The sequence below is a fragment of the Eulemur rufifrons genome, chromosome 6 (genome assembly GCF_041146395.1).
Source record: "Eulemur rufifrons isolate Redbay chromosome 6, OSU_ERuf_1, whole genome shotgun sequence".
NCBI classification, from domain to species: domain Eukaryota; kingdom Metazoa; phylum Chordata; class Mammalia; order Primates; family Lemuridae; genus Eulemur; species Eulemur rufifrons.
This window is the reverse complement of record NC_090988.1, coordinates 57,625,992-57,646,453: the sequence shown is the minus strand read 5'-3', so window position 1 is coordinate 57,646,453 and position 20,462 is coordinate 57,625,992. Positions and strand designations below refer to the sequence as shown.

Below are 20,462 nucleotides of genomic sequence, written 5' to 3'. Positions count from 1 at the left end.
CTACTCTGCCTTAGAGCTGGTTTAGCTCACATAGACACGTGAGAGAAGGCCGCTCAGACAAGCGCTCCCTAGGAGTATCCTGAGGGAAGGACCCTACACCCAGCACCTAGGACCCAGCACAAGATAGGCCCAGAAGCGAGGCTCAGTGATTATGAATGAATTAGAAAAAGAACTAGGAGACTTTCAGCACCATCTGAGAAAGAAGCCTGGAAACTGAAAAGTCAAGCTGTTTTCTAAAGCTTTGGCTGCCTCATGGCTAACTTTTGATTTTCATTAATTTCTACATTTCCCTATGGGGATTATCATTAAGATCACTGGTTTTATTTTATAGACAAAAAGGAAGAGAGGAACAGCCTCACACCAGCTCAGCTTGGGGTCAGGCTAATCCCTGTTATCAATAGAGAGCTGGCTCTAGACATCCAAGTGGCCCTAGAGGCACCATAAACTGGCTTCTTTTTCTCCCTTGCTCAAAGCCCCAGCCTGGCCCCTCGCTTACCTAGTGTCTCTTCTTCCAACAGGCTCCTTCTCAATGTTGTCAGCGTCACTGCTTTCATACTGTACAGGGATGTCTGTCGCCAGTGCCAAGGGAAGGAGACTAAGGCCATCCAACCACCAGGCCTCTTCTAGGGCCACCTCAGCACCAACAATGCCCAGGCAGCGCTGTAGCTCGGGCAGTGTCAATGGTCGCAACCATGTGGCCAACTCCTCCTTGACTTGCTGTGCACCCCACCGGGCTTGCACAAAAGGGCAGGCTGGGCATGGGGGCCCACGATGGAACCTCTGCTTCTGAGGACGGCAGTCAGTGTGGGAGGCACTGTCTAACAAAGAGTTGTCTGGAGGAAAGGCCTGGTCCATGGCCTCTAGCAGGTCCAGCTGGAGCTGGGATTGGACCCGGGGCGCCCAGCAATACAGCTGCTCCAGGAAGGGCAGTAAATCAAGGTGACCAACTAGCAACTCACGATACGGAGGCAGCAGACCCAATACTGCATGCAGGTAGCGCCAAGCTGCAGGGCTACCATCCTGTAGCACAGCTGAGAATAGAGTTCGGAGCTCAGCTATCAGGAGCTCCAGCACTGTGGGATGCTCTGACTCAGTCCCTGGCTTCAGCAACTGCCTCTGTTTCCTCTGACAGGCCCCGGGCTGTTCTTTGCTGTCCAGGACACGTACAGAGTGCCGAGACTCAAGGGCATCAGATGATGCCTCATCAGGAGACAAACCTACCCTCCTCTCCTCCGAGACCAGGAGGAGCTCAGCATTCAACTGCCGTCGAAGTGACCTTGCCCACAGCTCAGGCTCCAACTGCCAGTTCCAGGTTCCTGGCTGCCGGGCCTCACCTGTGTGGGCTAGCCCAGGAGAGGGGCAGGAGGAAGGACCTCAGGCTCTGGGCAGGGGATGGTCAGGGTCAGTGGGGTTGGGAGGAGGGGGAGGAAGGATCCTAGGACAGGGAAATGGATGGAGCTGCAGGGCAGAGTCAGACCCTCAAGCCCTCCCCCAAAGACCCTAGTAAGAAGCAGGCCCAGGACAAAGGTGAGAGCCCTCCCTGCACAAGAGTTCCTTCCCACCTCCCAGCACCCTGTCCCCCTCACCTGGCCTAAGGGGTATAGGAGGCAAGGGAAGGGAAGACAGCCCGGTCTGCTGATGCGGTTTCATTGGGGAGTGCCTGCTGGAGAAGTGAATGAGCTTGCACTCGGGTCCCAGTCACAGGCTCACCCTAATCATAGCCACCCCCACACAGAGAGACTGGCGCACACACGTGTCATCACCTGAAGAGGCAAACTGACACACCGACAGGGCTCACTCAGAGCACCTCGGAGAGCCTCGGTCCCAGCAACGAACCTTCACTCCAACTGGCGATCCCCTGAAGGGCAGGAACAGGTCGTCACTCAGAGGCAGCAAAGCCGCAGTCCCACGGCGCCTTCGTCCAGAGGCTGAGGAGGTCGTGAGGACAGAAAGCCAAGGAGCTGGCACAACGAACTCCTTGGTCAGGATGCGAGTGGGGGCAGCCGAGAGGAAGAAGGGGCAAAGCGGTGGGCCGGGAGAGGGGGAAGAGGAGGCGGACTCCGGGGGAGGGGGCAGCCTTGGAGGCGGGAGCGACAGCAGGTCCCGAAAGACGAAGTCAGGCGGATCCCGAGCCGAGGACTCACCGGCAGCTCCATCCGCCCCCAGCTGTTAGGACCGTTACGAGACCCCCAGAGGCCCGAGCCTGGCCAGTAGCGTCCCTGAGAGCCAGAAGGAGGAGGGGCCAGGGTCGGATGTGGGCGGCGCCGAGAGGGCAGAGCCAAACCGGGAGGGGCGGGGCCCAGGTCAAACCTGCGGGCTGCTGCATGCCCGGCACAGGGACCTGTGGAGGACCAGGATGGGTCTGAGTGACACGGTTGATTCAGGAGACTAGCAATCCAGAGGGCGTCGTGAGCAGGGTTCAGTTTAGCCACTTACTGAGTGTCTAAGCTAGTGCCAGGTCCCAGCAGGGACCCTTTGGGACTTCCCCCTCCTCCCAACATATTCATGCCCTACCCCACCTCCTAAAAACAAGCCTGAATGAGACAAAATGCTTGATCTTAGGGAGTTCAAAATCTAGCTGGGCGCGGGGGTGAGGGGTCCGGGGATGGCAGAATGATTTTTAAAAATTCAGCTGAATGATTTTTAAAAAGTAGAAATTCAGCCCCACCTCTCCTCTAACATACAGATTAGGATATCCAACTGCCTGCTTAATGTTTCCACCTGGCTAGCTGATAAGTATCTCAAACTTAAAATGTCCAAAAGCAGTCTCCAAACCACCCCCTCCCGCAAGAGAAAACTGCTCCTTTCACTGTCTGTCTCATCTCAGTAAATGGCAAGTCCATTTTTTCCAATTGCTCTGGCTAAAACCTTGGAGTCATCTTTGACACCTCTTTCTCTCTCACACACAAACAAGAACAATTCCTTCAGGAAATTCTATTGGTTGTATCTTCAAAATATATCCAGAATCCAACTACTTAATATTTCTCACCACCTTAGGCACTACAAACATGGTCTAAGCTGCTATCATTTCTCACCTGGATTTTCCAAGGCCTTCTAACTGGTTTCCTTGTTTCTACCCTTGCCCCTACAATCTATTCTTCCCAGAGCAGCCAGTGACCCTTTTCACAGGCAGATCCAGCACTCTTCTGCTCAAAGCTCACTACTGCCTGATCATCTCATTCCTTCAGGTGAAAGCCAAAGTCCTACCATGACCTGCAAATTGCTATCTCATAACTGCCTGCTTCCTCTGCGGCCTTCTCTCTATATATTCACTCCACTTCTGCTGTGCTTGGATCACACCAAACATATTTCCACCTCAGAGCCTACATACATGCTGTGCTCTCTGCTTGTGTATCAGTTAGGCGATAGTACAAGTTGCAATGGTTAATTTTATGTGTCAACTTGACAGGGCTAAGAGATGCTCAGGTAGCTGGTAAACATTATTTCTGGGTGTGTCTATGAGGATATTTCTAGAGGAGATTGGTATTTTTATAGGTAGACTATAAAGTAAAGAAGATTGATTACCCTCACCAACGTGGGCAGGCATCATCCAATCTGTTGTCTGAATAGAACAAAAAGGCAGAGGGAGAATTTGTTCTCTGTTGAAGCTGAGACATCCATCTTCTGTCCTTGGACATCAGCACGCCTGGTTCTCAGGCCTTCAAACTTAGATTGAATTACATCACTGGCTTTCCTGGTTCTCATGCTTGCAGACAACGTATTGTGGGACTTCTCAGCCTATCAGTTCTATCTGGAGCATGCTCACTAATACATAAGTTTTCTGTGGCTGTGTAACAAATTATCACAAACTAAGCAGCTTGAAAAACAAGATCCATGCAGTATCTCACAGTTCGTAGATTACATGTCCAGCATGACACTGCTGAGTTCTCTGCTCAGGATAGCAGAAGCCTGAAATCGAGGTGTTGGTTGGGCTGAGTTCTCATGTGGAGGCTCTGGGAGAAAAAAATCCACTTCCAAGCTCATTATTGTTGCTGGCAGGACTCAGCTCCTTGCAGTTTTAGGACTGATATCCCTGTTTCCTTCCTTTCCACCAGCCAGGGGCCACTCTCAGGTCCCAGAGGCCACTTGCCTTCCTTGCCACATTGTCCCTCCATATTCAATTAATTCAGCAACAGTGCCTCAAACCCTTCTCATGCTTCAGATTTATCTGACGTCCCCTTCTGCAACCAGCCAAAGAAAACTCCTTGCTTGTAAAGGGCTCATGTGATTAACTCAGCCCCCCCTCAGGCAATCTCTTTCTGATGCCATATAATATAACCTAATTACAGAAGTGAAATCTGTCACATTCACAGTCCCAGGGAATCTGCAGGGCAGACTAGGGAGCTATATACTAGGGAGCAGGAAATCTCAGAGAACATCTTAAAATTCTGCCTACCACACATATGCTGTAATAAAAGGACCCAAAATACCATAGCTTAAACGTGATAGTTTATTTTTTCCTCTCACATAACGGTCCAAGTATAAATACTCAAGGGCTAACATGGTAGCCTTTTAGTTATTCTACTTTCTCCAAGGAAGTAGTCCTTGTTTTCAGGATCCAAGAGAGTTCACCACTATGTCTGCTGGGTCCCATACCAACTGATGAGATGAGAGGAAAGAGAAAGAAGGGATACCCTTTCTTTTAAGGGCACTACCTGGCAACTGCACACATCACTCAATCACATGGGCATGCCTTGCTGTAAGGAAAGCTACAAAATTTAATCTTTATTTCAGTGGTCATGTGCCAAGATACAACTCAGGGGTTCTATTAAAGAAAGAAGGGGACAACTAGTGGCTTATACCACTAGCTGAGCAGAAGCGTAAACACTCTTCCTTCCAAGGTGCCCTCAAGTTTTACTCTCTCATTTCAAGCCTCTGCTCAAATACTACGATATTAGTGAGTTCTTCCCTAAGCACCCAGCAGAAAATAGTGACACTCTCCCCAACATCCTTATCTTCCTTACCCTGCATTATTTTTCTCCATAGCACTTACTACCATCTCATCTAAATATTTATTTGCCTATTGTCTATTTACCCTGGCTAGAAATATAAGTTCCATGGCAGCAGAGATTCTGTTTTCTCCCTACTCTATCCCCAGTTCCTAGTGTGAGGCAAATAGGGGATCCAAAAATATTTGTGGAAAAAATACGTAAATGTATAACAATCTTAATGAGGAAGAAGATAGGCTCTGGAATCAGACTGGCTGGATTGAAATACTGACTTAACCACTTAATAGTCATGGGATATTTCACCTCAGTTTCATTTTTTGAAAATGAAGATAATAATAGTTTCTACTTTATAGGGTTGATGTGAGGATTAAATGAATTAATGAGCATAAAATACTTCAGAATAAGCTTGGTAGATAGTAGGCACTTGATAGAATTGATATGTGTTTGGTTGCGGTTCATTTTGACATAATGATGAACAAGACATAATAGGGTTCAGTGAGGGCATGAAAAAAATAAGCATGGACAACCCTTCCAGGAAAAGGCAAGCAAGAGTCCCTGAGTCACAGTAAGCCTTCAAGTTTAAGTCCTTAAAACAACAGAAGCTTCCCAGATAGACAAAGACAGAAGGGAATTCTGTTCAGTAACCTCTGCTGAGCCCTCAACACTGCCTAAAAATCTAATTAAGTTTCTTTTGTCAGTTCACTCTTCCATTCTGTGCAAAGACTATTTCAAACCTCCTGTACTTTCTCATATTCCGTTTTCTTCTGCTTTATTCTCAGATGATGACTTTACCTCCTATTAATAAAAAAAGATGCTCTATCAATCAGCGTTCTCCAGAGAAACAGAACCAATAAGATATATGTATTTATATAAAGAGATTTATTTTAAGGAATTGGCTCACATGATTGTGGGGGCTGGCAAGTCCAAAATCTGTAGGGCAAGCTGGCATGCTGGAAACTCGGGCAGAAGTTAATGTTGCAGTTTTGAGGCAGAATTTCTTCTTCTCTGGAAACCTCAGTTTTGCTCTTAAGGCCTGCAACTGCTTGGATGAGGCTGACCCATATTATCAAGAGTAATCACCTTTATTTAAAGTCAACCAATTGTAGATGTTAACCATATCTATAAAAATACCTTCATACCAACACCTAAATTAGTGTTTGATTAAACAACTGAGTACTATAGCCTAGCAAAGTTGACACACAAAACCATCACACATGCTATTTAAAAGGAATTCTCTCAATCTCCCAATACCAAATCAAAATACTACTTAGATCTGCTTGCATCCAATCCTCTCTCCTTCCAGTTACCAATCAGAGGTGCTCCTGCTCTCTCTGAAGCCAAGCTCTACATCTTTGCTCTGGGACCATTTTCTCTTGCCTCCTTTCACTCAATAAATACTTATTGAGCATCGCCTGTGTCAGGCATTGCTTTTGGTGTCTGGTTACATCAAGGTGCAAAACAATTAAGAAAAACTATTTATTTATGGAGCCTATATTCTAGTAGGGGAGACACAATAAAAAATGAGTAAACTATATAGCATGTAAGAAGTGAAAAATGCTATGAAAAAAAAAACAGCAGGATAAGGGGAATCAGGATTGTTTGAGGGGAGCATGGATTTTATTTTATTCTATTTCATTTATTTTATTTTATTTATTTTCTGTTGTCATCCTTTCACCCCATAGGATCTAAGGGTACAATTTTAAATAGGATAATCAGAGTAATCCTTAATAGAAAGATGACATCTGAGCAAAGACTTGAAGGAAAGGAGAGCAGTCCTTTCTCCTGTCTTTTGTCTGGTTAGTTCTAATTCTTCCTTTGGATCTCAGCTTCAAAATCACTTCCTCAGAAAAGCTCTCCTTCATCCCCCAAAGTTGTACTACTATATGTTGCCCTTACAACACACACTTCTTCTTCGTAATATTCATCACAGTTGTGACTACTTGTCCTACATTGACCTTTATATATCTACGTTGAGTTCCAAAAGAACAAAGATTGCATCTTCTCATTCACCTCTGTTTCTGCATAGCTTAATCTAGTCTTGGTAAAAGCAGTCGCTCAAATATCTTTGGACTATGTGAATATATGGATGAATGTGGGGCACACTCAGAAAAGGAAAGAGTCCAGAATCAGCATGATGTATCCAAGCATCACAAATAAAGTGATCCTTTTATAACTAAGTTTATGAGAATCAAAAACTAAGGAAAGAGGGTTGAAGATGAGGCCAGAGAGGTCATCTGGGACTTGATCAGAGAAAGCCTCAGTTGCAGTGCTAAGGAGCCCGAACATCATGGAAGGAGTTGGTATTACAGATGAGTGTATGATTACATTTACATTTTACAAGCATCCCTCTTGGCTAGTGTGGAAAATAGATTGGTAGGTATCTCTCAATAGCCATTCTCTTCTTCTTTAGTAACAGAACCACCAAGTTTTAGCTGGGCAAATGACTGGTAAGAAAAAAAGATTACATTTCCCAGCCTCCCTTGTAACAAGATCTGGACACATGACAAATTTCTGATGTGCAACTTCCCTTACGTATCCTTAAAGGAAGGAGGGCATGTCCCTTCACCACCGCTCCCTGTCCCATCCTTCAGTCATGGCATGTTTATGTGATGGAGAAATCTCCATCTTGGGTCACACAAGAATGGGGGTCATACCCCAGACACAACAATCAGAAAGCTGCTAAGTAGCCTGGTTCTCAGATGACTAGAAAGTTACCACACCAGCTTTGGCCTAGATTTTTACTTGAAAGAGAAAGAAAAGTTTGTAAGTCACTGTTATTTTGAGTCTCTGTTACATAAAACTGAGCTAATTCCTAGCTAATTAAAAAAGGTCCAGACTCAAGACAAAAAGCTGCTAGGGGACTGCTGCTGCAATCTGCGTAAGAGCTAACGAAAGCCTGATTAAGGTGGTAACAATAACGATGGAGAAAAGGGAAAGGGTTCCAGAGATATTGAAGCAGAACTACAGGACTTAGAAATTGAGTGGAAGCTATGCTTTCAGGCTGTACATTTCCTTTAATATGTTAGCATTTCCATTTGTATCAGAAAGCCTGTATTTATTGACTGAACACATACTTGAACCACCAATCTATATCCTTAACTTAAAATAAAATCTTAAAATTATTAATTATATTTTTAAAAGTTTAATTTAAAAAAGGAAAAATTACAACAACAACAACAAAAAGAAATTGAGTGGAAACTAGAATGACAGAGGGTGACTTTTGCTCCAGATGGGGCCTTTCAGGTGTTGACTGACCTGTGAATATTTAGGGTAGAAGATACTACCTAGTGCAAGTCTGAATGAAAAACATCTCTAAATCATTGGCAAAAGGTCAAAAGTTAAATCCGCAGGTTCACTTCTCTTCTGATAAAAGGCCTTTCTCTTACTTGTTAATAGTAAATCAAGCTGGGAGGAGACTGAAAGGTGTTCATTCAACAAATGTTTGTCGAGCAAACACTACGTGACAGGTGCTGTGCTAACACTACAATGGTGAGCAATACAGACTGTGAACTTTGCCCTCATGTGGTATATAATGACAAACTGTTAAAAGTGCTACACACCAGAAGTGTGAGGAATTATGGGAGCTGGAGTCTGGGGAGGGTTCTTTAAGGAAATAATATTTGAACTAAAATCTCAAGAATGAATAGAAGTAGGTAAAGTAAGGGGAAAAGCATTGCAAGCCAGGAAACAGCAAGTATGAAGGCCCTAAGATGGAAAAGCACATGATAGCTTAGAGCAGCGATCCCCAAACTTTTTGGCACCAGGGACCATTTTCATAGAAGACAATTTTTCCATGGACCGAGATGGGGTGGGGGGGGGATGATTTTGAGATGATTCAGGTGCATTACATTTATTGTGCACTTTATTTCTATTATTATTGCATTGTAATATATAATGAAATAATTATACAACTCACCATAGGTTCGAGGCCCCTGGCTTAGATGATTTGAAAGAAAGCTAGTGTGGCTAGAGCAGAGAGAGGGAAAGAGTGAAGTGTGATTTGAGTTAATTCAACAAATAGTATTGACAGTCCAGTACTTGATAGTCATGGATAAGATAAAGCTAGAAGTAAGCAGAGGCTGAACCATGCAAGGCCTTGTAGGTCATGTTTTGAATCTCAGCTCTTGTCCTAAGAATGGAAAGCTATTACAAAGTTTTAAGCATCGGTTTGTATTTTATAGCTGATGAGTAGGGAACAGAATGGATGGGGTATAGGGAGGAGCAGCAACTGCAATAATCCTGGTGGCAGATTATGATGAGGATGAAGAGAAGCAGGCAGAATCAGGGATATTTAGAAATGTAAACTGATAGGATTTGGCAATTGAATGAGGGGATGAGAAAGGGGGAAATTCCCCAGATGAGTAGCAGGAGTAAGAGGAGAGCTTATGAGGAAACATGGAGTTTGGAATGTTTTGGGATACCTAAGTGGAGATGTCAACTAGCTTGGAAGATATCTGGAAATCATCAGTAACTAAAGCTCAAAGTGGGGATGAAACCATCCTAGAAAAATTAGACTGAGAAAGAGCAGGACCTAGAGAAACTTTTAAGTTTAAAGACTAGGAGGAGGATGAGCCTGCGAAGGAGGCAAAGAAGCTGTGGGGTCAAAGAGGTCAAAGTTGTGGTAAAACCATGAGAGTGAAATCACAGACACCAATGCAAATGTGTCAATGCCGAGAAACTAGAAAATAGTACCAAATGCCACTGAGAAGTAAAATAAGCTGAGGACTAAGAGATAACCACAGGGCCGGGTGCGGTGGCTCACGCCTGTAATCCTAGCACTCTGGGAGGCCGAGGTGGGCGGATCGTTTGAGCTCAGGAGTTCGAGACCAGTCTGAGCAAGAGCGAGACCCCATCTCTACTAAAAATAGAAAGAAATTATATGGACAGCTAAAAATATATATACAAAAAATTAGCCAGGCATGGTGGTGCATGCCTGCAGTCCCAGCTACTCGGGAGGCTGAGACAGGAGGATCGCTTGAGCTCAGGAGTTTGAGGTTGCTGTGAGTTAGGCTGACGCCACGGCACTCACTCTAGCCTGGGCAACAGAGTGAGACTCTGTCTCAAAAAAAAAAAAAAAAAAAAGAGAGAGAGAAAAAAAAGGAGATAACCACAGGATTCAAACCGTTTCTATAGAATAAGGGTTGTAGAAGTCAAAATGGGCTGGGTTAAGGAATGGAAATGGAGTGACTTGTAAGATAGAGAAGACCAAAGTATCCAGCTGTTTTGAGAAATTTACCTGCAAAGCAGAAAAGATAGGATGGTAACTGGAGGGGAAATGAGGTACAGAGTGGTTTGCTTATCAATAGGGGTCTTCAGCATGTTTAAACACTGATGAGAAGAATTCAGTATAGTGGGAGGAAGTCAGAGATCCTCAGAGGGAAGGACTAGGATTCAGAACACAGGAAGAGGCATTGGGCTTAGATGAGACAGATGCCTGCTCTGTTTAGACAGGAGGAAAAGAGAATGATGTAGACATATGAGGGTAAATAAGTCGTGGGATGTGGAGACAATCACCAACTAATAGCTTCTACTTTTGTTTATAAAGTAAGAAACAGGGTTACCTGTGGAAAGTTAAGAGAACGGTAAGGGGTAATAACAAACTATTGGTTTGAAACAGTCATTGTAGGAAGTGGTAAAGATGACTAGAAAAATCTAGTAGGATTATAAGGGCTGAGGCTCCATTTGAAGTTGGTAGCAATAAATTCAGTGGTATAAATCTGCTCTCTAGTTGTTCCCTTGGGTGGCATTTAGCTGTCCAAATGCAGACACAGACAAATGTTTCATTTTATTTAAGGCTCCAAAAGAGATGAAAGGCAAGGAAATTCAGCCTATTGGAAGACAAGCACTAGAGTTTAAGCTGGATAGGAATCTAAAGAAGGTGCTAATGGAGAGAAGGTAGATGCAATGGCCTAAATGCTGCTGTGAAATCAAAGAAGCATAGTACAGGAACAGTTCAATAAACAAAGTGGAAGGAATATGGCCAATGAATAAGATGCAAGTGTTTTGAAGATGGAGCAGTTTAGGGGATGGCAATGGCAAGGATATAACTAACGGAGTGGGTGGCTCAGACAGTGGAATTCACTGGAGATTCAGTTGAGGAACTAAGAGACCAAAATACTGAATGGATTGTGTATGTAGACATAAAGTATCAAGGGGTAGATAGGAAGACCAAGGGCTAGGTATTTAAAGTGGCAGGAGAGTGTAGTTAATGAGATTGGTAGGCAAGTAATGAGAAAAGGTTATATGGATGAAAAGCCTCAAAGGAATGAGATTTTACAAAGGAGTGGGCAGTTAAGTTCTGAAGCTACAATGGCAAGAACACCAAAATGTCTCCAGTATGTATGTTTGTGACAATGTAATAAAACTCTGTCAACACTTATTCCTAGGTGTTGTGCTTGGAACATCACATTATGCCAATGGCTATCACTTTGTGGCAAGACCTGAGGAAGACCAGCAACTATGGAAGGTAGAATGGAAGGAATAAGGTTTTTCTCCTAAGTACTGAACACATTTATAAACAGAAAGAACCAGGACAGAAGAGATTGAAAATTTAAGAAAGGGACTAACTGATGAGTCAGACCGAGGGACACTTGTTTTCCAATGCCTAGAGGTGAGTTGGGTAAAAATGAGCTTGCAGATAAAAGCTCTGAAAGTTCAAAGATCACAGGCTTTAGAGTCAGACAGTTCTATGGTTTTAACCCTTCTCCAGCAATTACTAATTATGTGACATGGAAAGAGAGGAAGCACAGATAATTGACAATGGAAGTTTCTTGCAAGGATACACACAAATGATGTCGTGGAAAAATTCTCCCACCAGGAGCACAATATCCCAGGTCTCCATTCTCTGGTCTTCTGGTAGTTGAGAAGTTCACAAACTGTTTTACTTGCATTTGTACTTCCCAAAGGGAGAATTTTATTGGGTAGACATAAAGCCACGCAGTAGGAATGCTCTTGGCTTGGTCATCAACCTTTGCTTGCCCAACAAACTTTTCTGTTCAAGATTTGTTCAAGAGATAGCAGCTAAAGAGGGCAGAACACTGGAGCCACTTTTCTCAAAAGGTAACTGTACAAGTTTCTGACATATTCTGGTTTCTTGCTTCCTCATCTGTGAAGTGGAGATAATACCTCTTACTTACAGTTTTGTTGTAAAGATTTACTAAGATAAAACAAGGCTATCAATATCAAAACCTATACAACAAAGTGGGTGCTCAATAGATATTGAGAAGCAGCCTGATATAATAAAAAGAACATGGACTTTACAGTCAGATCTGCATTTTAATAGTCTGCCTCTTGAGAATTTCAACTTTCTGATCTGTAGATGGGAGAGAACATCTGCTTTGTGGATGGTTTTGTAAGGAATTTTTTTATTATTGTGGGAGCCCATGCCTAGGACCTTCAATTTCTCTGTAAAAAATGAAACAGGGTCACCTGATAAGGGTGGGGCATGGAATTAGGAAGAGCAGTGAAAGTATAAAATAACTGTTATGGTGATTAGAGGAGGGAATGGACCAGGAACCCATAGAGGGTTGTGTGCTGGTAGTGTGGGCTTAGCTGAGGTTGGAGACCTTGAATATTTATAGTAGGCATTCATTACACTGTTTTTCTCTAGCAGTTTGAATGGAAGTGTAGAAAAAACAAATGGAATGATACCAAAAAAGAGGCCAAGGATAGCAAGAAAATAGGGTGATAGAATGATATGCTATTCAGACTGCTGAATATAGAGGAGATAAATTCCACAAGAGAGGAGGAAGCAATAATGAGAAAAGAATGGTGAGGCTAGAATTAGAACTCACAGAACACGTACAGCAGGAACAATGTGGGGTAAAGGGTGGAAAGCCGAAATTAGATTCTAAACAAGCAGTGAGACATTAAGGTAACCAAAGGCTTCATTTTATCCTTTTTATCATAACCATCTACTTCTCCCTTGGGTTTCCTCTTCCTCAGGTTGGGCTGTACTGTCACATTCTATAAAAAAGACATCTGCATTAGAGTGTTTATAGCAGCACAATTCACAATTGCAAAACTGTGGAAACAACCCAAGTGCCCATCAATACATGAGTGGATTAATAAAATGTGGTATTATGTATACCATGGAGTTCTACTCAGCCACAAAAAACAATGGTGATATAGCACCTCTTGTATTATCCTGGATAGAGCTGGAGCCCATTCTACTAAGTATCACAAGAATGGAAAAACAAGCACCATAAGAACTCACCATCAAACTGGTATTAAGCGATCAACACTTAAGTGCACGTATAGCAATAACATTCATCGGGTGTCGGGCAGCTGGGAGAGGGGAGGAGGGGATGGGTACACACACACCTAATGGGTGTGGTGCGTACTGCCCAGGGGATGGACATGCTTGAAGCTCTGATTCAGGTTAGGCAAGGACAATATACGTAAATTAAACATTTGTACCCCTGTAATATGCTAAAATTTTAAAAAATTAAAAAAAAAAAACTTTGGCTATACTGCAGAATATAGTCCCCAAGTTTCCCCCTTCTTGATGGTTCCTGATGACAAGCACACAGACTTTCTTTGTTCAAAAGTTTTATTGCTTAGCCTGGGAAGACAGGAAATACTAGGAAAGTAACAACCTGCGGAAATGGCTGGAGTTCCAGAACACCTTGGAATTCTTACAGGTTTCAACTCTCTTCTGTGGCCACTAACTTCCCAGAAGACAGTGCTCAAAAGCTCTGCGATTTTTTTGAACTTTTGTACTTAGATATTTCCTTCTTTCCCTAGATCCAGCAGAATTATTTCACAGAAGACATAGTCCACAAAAAAACAGTTATGAACCAATGCACAGTCGGCTCACAGGTGAGCCATTTAAGTCAGACAGAAGACAGCCCATTTTCTGTCTTCTGGGCAGGAACCAATTTCCTGTTACTATCGCCAACCTTAAAATTGTACATACAGACCCTGCTTTAACCAGATGCCTCGAAATTCTGAGGTTTTCCTTCTACATGTAGAAGACAATTTCTCAGCTGCCAGGGCTGAAGCCACCATTAAATGACCGAACAAAGGATAGTGCCAATAAAGTAGGCAAAGTTTCCCTGTCCAGAACAGAAACCAAACAGAGCAAAAAGCAGGTTTATTTGCTCCAGGAAAAGGAGCAACAGTACCCAGCCTTCAGGCAAACCCTCATTCTCTACGTACAGGATTCACCAAGCCCAAGGTCCACTGGATCCTTCAATCTGAGGGTCCTTCTAGTGCCTCCTCTCCTGGGGTTGGGAACAGCTAGCTGCCTGAAGGCGAGACTCTGGGCTGTTCAGCAGCAGCACCTGGCACAGCCGCGGCAGCCTCGTAGTCCGCGATGCGGCGCTGTACCAAGGCGGGCATGAGCTGCACGTAAGCGGCCATGAGGCGGTGGTTGGAATGGATCAGCTTCCCAGCACAACTGTGCAGACAGGCCTCCTGGAAGGAAGACAGGTTGGAAGTAGAGGCAAAAGACGTCCTGTCATGCCCACCTCCTTCCTTTCCCATCCCCAGCCTAGGGGTGAGAGTCCTGCAAAGGCCAGGGCCAGAGGCAGGGGAAGCGGGGAGAGGAGGGAAGCAGTCTGCCATTAACTCTTGGGGGTCGAGGGTCACCTCCCTATACAGTTCCCACCTCCTCAGAGTCCAGAGCTCGGTGGTGCAGGCTGGGCACACAGCGCTGGAAGCAGAGTTCTGTCATCCGATTGTAGACCAACAGGAAGTCCCGCAACTGGGAGAAAAGGGGACTAAGAACTCAGCGATAATGGCCCCACGTTTCAACTCAAGGCCCCGCCACCCGAGGTTTCCCAGGACCGCGCACCACAGCCCGGTGTTTCCAGCCCTCGGATCCCCAGCTCTGTGGGGTTCCCGCGATGTGGACAGTGATGAGAGCGGCACGTCCGGCCTTGGAGCAACTTAGTTCTCACTCACGTTTCTCAGTTGCTGCTGCTGCTGTTGCTGCTCCATCACGGCACCGGCGCACGCCCCTGCGACACTTCCCTTACACGGGCTCGGCGCCGCCCCGGAAGTAGTCTCTCGCAGCTCCCCAAAGACTGAGGGGTGGGCTAAAGGATCGCCCTGCCTCCAGCTGCCAACGTCACCTCCGCCCTTATAATCTGCGACGTGGCCGGCTTCATCTGCCCGGAGAGGACGTCACTTCCGCCGTGTCCCTGACCTGCTGCTAGGATCGCGACGGGAACTGGAGCCCGAGGTCCCCGCGCGGCCCGGGCCTGGCGCCCTGAGGGGAAGAGCGGCCCGGCCCGAGGTGAGAGGGACATACTTGGGCGAGGGGAAGTTGAACGCACGAACCTGTCCCGAGGGCAAGATGCCCCTGAGCCCTGGGAAAAAGGATGGGGACACACCTGATGTCCAGGTGTATGGGGGGGGCGGGGACTCACACACCTGGGAGACATAACTGACTTTGGAAGGGATCACCTATATCCTGGGACAGAGAGCCTTCTACCAGAGACATACATGGGAACATACACCAACTGATTCAACTAAGGCCTGATAGGGAGGGCCTGAGGAAGAGGAGGTGCATGAGATGGAGGAGGGGGAGAACGCCTGAAGGAAGGGGGAAGAAACACTAAGGGAGTGTGAAAGGCCAAGCAATGGAGAACATACCTGAATGGTGTGTGAGCACCTGAGCCCTCGAAAGGGGTTCGTCTCCTGGTGAGAGTAAACACAAATGCTTGGGGATAAGTTACAAATGAGCACAGACTTTCTCTCTCTTGTTCACTACTGTATTTCCATTGCCTCAGATAGTGCCTGACACATATTAGGTACTCATTAAATGTCTGTTGAATGAGTGAATGCATGAATGATAACCGGAGTCCTGGTGAGGTTGCGGGGTTGTGAGAAGACACCCAGGCTTTGGTGCACACGTGTACAATTGTGCACTAGGGAGGAGACAAATACCTATACCTGAGGAAAGGTGTGGTTGGCCGAACCCCAGGACACTCAAGCCCTGGGACAACCTCTAAAACCTCAGAAATGGCAGAGGAGGTCTCTGTCTTCTTGAGTGCTGGCTGGTTTCCAGAACTATCTGTGTTGGGCTTTGCAGGGTGCTGAGGTGGAGACTTTGACTCCAGTACCTTCCCTAGCCATGACGGACGGGATCCTAGGGAAGGCAGCCACAATGGAGATCCCCATCCATGGGAACGGTGAAGCTGGGCAGCTTCCTGAAGACGATGGGCTGGAGCAGGTGCTTCTGTTGGATTCTTGTAATTGTTTCAATTTAGGAATCCCAATTTATAAACCCTGGACTGTCACCCCCATTCCAATAGTCTTCCCCTAACTTATCTAACTTCCTTCATTCTTTTTACAAATCTTCATTCTGATTCTGTGCAGCCTTCCCTTGTGAACTCTCTTTATGATAGTTCAATACAAACTTGTTTCCACGCCCAAAATTCTTCAGCTGCCCCTGTGTTCCTGAAGCCCCTTATCTTCTCTGGCCTATAGGACCTCCAGCAGGTGATGGTGTCAGGACCCAACCTCAATGAAACCAGTATTGTGTCTGGTGGCTATGGGGGCTCTGGTGATGGACTCATCCCCACAGGTATGAAGGATCAGAAAGAGGAAGCTTGAGTGGAGAGGGGGACAGGAATGGTTTTGGAGAGCACAGGATATGTTTAGGAAAGCTTGAATTATATCTGGAGATCCTGGGAACTTTGCTCGTGTGAACCCCATGACTCTCCTTAGACCAAGACCAGCTCCTAGGGTTGTCCATCTGCTTTCTTCTTGACATTTAGCCCCTGAGATGGCCCATCTGTTCTTTCCCTGCCACCACCTCCACAGGAGTTACCCTGCTATAAAGCTTGAGGCTGCATTGGAAATTTGCAAGAGTTCTCAGGGTTTTACTTTAGACTCTAAAGTTTAGATAACAAACAGCCCTGAATCCCTAAGATTCCACATGGGAATCTCAACTAGATTTCCTGTTATCAGGACCTACCATCCTTGACTCCCCACCCCCAAACTCAGTGTATTTTCTTCTGTTTGCTCCTTTACACCGGCAAATCCCCACTCTCCTCCCCCACACCCCCACAAGGAGGCCAGATGTATATTGGAATTTGGTTCTCAGGGCACAAGGTCCCAGTTCTTAGTGAGCAGGAGAATCCAATTGTCTCTAGCTGCTTCTTCAGGGAAGTCATTTTCATGTGCTGGAAAGGAAGTATGGGTGGGCTCACACAGGTGTCTGGTGTATCTGAGAGGCTGGTGTCAGAGAACTTGGTCCTTTAGGGTCTGGCCGCCATCCATCTCACAGCACCACTCCTGCTGGCCCTGGAGATGAGGTGGCTCGGGGCATCGCTGGAGAGAAATTTGACATTGTCAAGAAATGGGGCATCAACACATATAAGGTAGGATTTAAGCACCTCTCCTTTCCCCAAAACTCCTTCTGAGTACCTTTTCCCCTTTCCCCCAGATCCTAATATCCTATCTATGGCTGAGACTAGGAACCTGGGGGTGCTGGGGTAGGTACCTGTTGTTGAGGGGGGTGCTAGGGTCTCTGACCTATTCCCCCACTTCCTGATCAGTGCACAAAGCAGCTGTTATCAGAACGATTTGGCCGAGGCTCCCGGACTGTGGACCTGGAGCTAGAGCTACAGATTGAGTTGCTGCGTGAGACGAAGCGCAAGTATGAGAGTGTCCTGCAGCTGGGCCGGGCACTGACAGCCCACCTCTACAGCCTGCTGCAGACCCAGCATGCACTGGGTGACGCCTTTGCCGACCTCAGCCAGAAGTCCCCAGAGCTTCAGGTGCCTCAGCCAGACCAAAGAGGGTGGGAGTACTGGGCCCTGCCCCTCCCAGGCAGTCACTCCTCAGCCTCCCTCCCTCCCTCCTGCAGCCCACAGGGAGAACCCCTCCAGGGTGGGCCCAGCCCTGTCCCCAGCAGCACTCACCTGTGGAGGCAGCCTAAGGGTTTGTACAGAGATCCAGAAGTTGGAGGGGTTGCGGGAGGGTGCACACTAGGTGCCTCACAAGCAATCCCTGTCTGCACTGGGGAGAATGCCTTCAGTGCTCAGCCTAATCCCCTGCCTGCTGCACTAGCTCTCCCTTTTCCAGTCTTGTGAGCTTATCTGAGGACTCCCACCCCTCACATTCCTACCCCAGGCATCCCCAGCGTGGCCCACTAACTTTCTGGGTAAGAGCCTTGCTGGAGGCAGTCCTTAGTGGTTCCAGTTTTGATGGCTCTTTCCTTTTGGGGGAGGAGGGTAGTGAGGGGCTCTACAGCTCCAGTCAGGTAGGGACTGTTACTCAAGTCCTGTTCCTCCCTTCTGCCCTCAGGAGGAGTTTGGCTACAACGCAGAGACACAAAAACTGCTGTGCAAGAATGGGGAGACGCTGCTAGGGGCTGTGAACTTCTTTGTCTCTAGCATCAACACATTGGTCACCAAGACCATGGAAGACACACTCATGACTGTGAAACAGTATGAGGCTGCCAGGTGCGGGCACTGGCAGGGCCTAGAGTTTGGGGAGTTGGCTGGTATGGGTGGAAGTTTAGGCAAATGGGGCATAAGAATTTAGGAAGGAAAGGAAAGTATGTGTTGAGGACAAAGGGGTGGAGACCAGCCTGTATCACCCCCTCCCCAGGCTGGAATATGATGCCTACCGAACAGACTTAGAGGAGCTGAGCCTAGGCCCCCGGGATGCAGGGACACGTGGTCGACTCGAGAGCGCCCAGGCCACTTTCCAGGCCCATCGGGACAAGTATGAGAAGCTGCGGGGAGATGTGGCCATCAAGCTCAAGTTCCTGGAAGAAAATAAGGTGCCAACCCCACCCCCTTGACCTTAGCCCACCTTCCCACCTGTGACACTAATCTTCCCCTCAAGTCCTCCCCATCATTGAATGGAGAAATGCAGCCTGTCTAGGTTGTGGGATGTTCTCTCCAGCCCCCTCAGCCCGAGCCTTTCCAGGTCACCTTCCCTCCAATCCCTGGCCCTTTCCTGTTGGGTGATTTGGTTGGAACATAATTGGGATAAATCACTTCCTGAGCTGGGATACCAGAACCCTAGGCCCAGCAAATCAAGTCAGGTTTCTTCCATCAGATTGACCTATCTCCTTTGATTCCCTGGGTAGAGTTCAGCCCCCACCCCAAAAGCACCATCAGAGCAGAGTCCACATACCCCTGCTCTGTGCCTGGGCTCAGGCTCATAGACCCTCAAGAAGGGCGCCTGAGTCCAGCCTTAGCTGACCCTGCTGGACCCCCAGATCAAGGTGATGCACAAGCAGCTGCTGCTCTTCCACAATGCCGTGTCCGCCTACTTTGCTGGGAACCAGAAACAGCTGGAGCAGACCCTGCAGCAGTTCAACATCAAGCTGCGGCCTCCAGGAGCTGAGAAACCCTCTTGGCTAGAGGAGCAGTGAGCTGCTCCCAGCCCAACTTGGCTATCAAGAAGGACATTGAGAGGGGCAGCCCCAGGGTGGGGGAGATTGGACTTGGGACATCCCTTGCCATATGCCCTCTGGCTTGGGCTCCCTTTTCCTGGCTGGGACCTGACACCAGTTTTGCCCACATTGCTGTGGTGGGAAGAGGGCCCGGAGGCCCAGAAGCTGCTGCCCTGTCCTTTATCTTCCTGGCCACTGGGCTTCATTCCCAGATCTTTTCCTTCCACTCCGCAGCCAAAGGCTACGACAAAACCACTCCCAGGCCAATGGCATCACTCCTCAGGCTGGGGTGTGCCCCCTGACCAATGGCAGAGCCTCAAAAGGCACTGTCAGCCGATGGCAGCTCTTCTTGGGCTCCCCTGGGCCAATGATGTTGCCTCCAATACCCTTTGTCTCTCCTCTATGCGTGCCCATTGCAGAGAAGGGGACTGGGACCAAAGGGGTAGGGATAATGGGGAGCTCCATTTCTGGCTTTGCATCTAAATGGGCCTCCCCTCACCCACCCACCCAGTTTAACTGTGCTTAGAGCCCAGGAAGATTGGGATCTAACACTAGGAATAAACCTTTCATAAAAGCAGGCCCAGCGAGGTCAATTTGTGGGGGACTCTAGGAGGGTGGGGTGGGTAAAGAAATGCATAGTCTGAACATAGATCAAAATCCTATCAAATAAGAAGAGCTAGTGCCAGGCAGCTGAAGTCACAGTTTCAGAAACAGTCTGAAGGCCCAATCTCCCTCAGCCCCAGTTGGAGCCAAAGCTTTATTTGTCCTTCGGCCAGCACCAAGACAGCTATGGATCTTAAGAGCACAGGGTCCAGAGGGGGTTGGGTTTGCTGACTTTCATCATGCATTCATTCATACAGCAAATATTTACTGAGTGCTTTTATTTGCCAGGCACTGCTTTAGACCCTGGGGAAACATCAGTGAATAAAGCACGGTCCCTGCCCACAGTGTTTATGGCCTAGTGGGGGATAGAGACAAGTAACCAGGCAACTACAATACAGTGATAAGTACTAGGATACAGAAGAACAGGGAGCTATGGGAGTACAGAGGAGGGGCATCTAGCCTGGGCTAGGGTGGAAATGGGGGTGTCAGTTTGAAAGCTGAGGCCTGAAGGGTTAGTAGGTGACAGCCTGGCCAAGAGTAAAGGGAAG

General features: G+C 46.9%; 3 protein-coding genes across 17 annotated transcripts in view; 1 reads left to right on the top strand and 2 right to left on the bottom strand.

The window, feature by feature from the left end:
* DNHD1 (dynein heavy chain domain 1) overlaps nt 1–1,834 on the bottom strand; it is a 70,824-nt gene extending 68,990 nt beyond the window's left edge. The window contains exons 1-2 of the mRNA XM_069471116.1: nt 1,587–1,834; nt 497–1,343 (exon numbers count right to left, since the gene is read on the bottom strand). Coding sequence (XP_069327217.1) covers nt 497–1,343; nt 1,587–1,650 — 911 coding nt within the window. The 5' untranslated portion in view covers nt 1,651–1,834. The remainder of the gene's footprint in view (nt 1–496; nt 1,344–1,586) is intronic.
* Nucleotides 1,835–13,522: 11,688 nt separating this feature from the next.
* Nucleotides 13,523–14,932, bottom strand: TIMM10B (translocase of inner mitochondrial membrane 10B). Its single transcript, XM_069469479.1, has 3 exons — nt 14,856–14,932; nt 14,560–14,655; nt 13,523–14,366 (listed from the first exon to the last, which is right to left on the bottom strand). Exons 1-3 carry the CDS (start codon nt 14,889–14,891, stop codon nt 14,190–14,192), a joined length of 309 nt encoding a protein of 102 aa, XP_069325580.1. The 5' UTR covers nt 14,892–14,932; the 3' UTR covers nt 13,523–14,189.
* Nucleotides 14,933–15,090: 158 nt separating this feature from the next.
* Nucleotides 15,091–19,888, top strand: ARFIP2 (ARF interacting protein 2). Of its 15 annotated transcripts, none has more exons than XM_069469472.1 (8): nt 15,091–15,189; nt 16,028–16,128; nt 16,386–16,482; nt 17,211–17,281; nt 17,459–17,680; nt 18,210–18,367; nt 18,516–18,690; nt 19,135–19,888. In XM_069469472.1, the coding sequence occupies exons 2-8, from the start codon at nt 16,030–16,032 to the stop codon at nt 19,288–19,290; spliced, it is 978 nt and encodes a 325-aa protein (XP_069325573.1). In that variant the 5' UTR covers nt 15,091–15,189; nt 16,028–16,029; the 3' UTR covers nt 19,291–19,888. The 15 variants fall into 15 exon arrangements, with proteins under 15 accessions (XP_069325573.1, XP_069325567.1, XP_069325570.1 ...); XM_069469466.1 differs by having other exon boundaries at nt 17,163–17,281; nt 18,213–18,367; XM_069469469.1 differs by having other exon boundaries at nt 17,163–17,281; nt 18,210–18,352.
* The last annotated feature ends 574 nt before the right edge of the window (nt 19,889–20,462 follow it).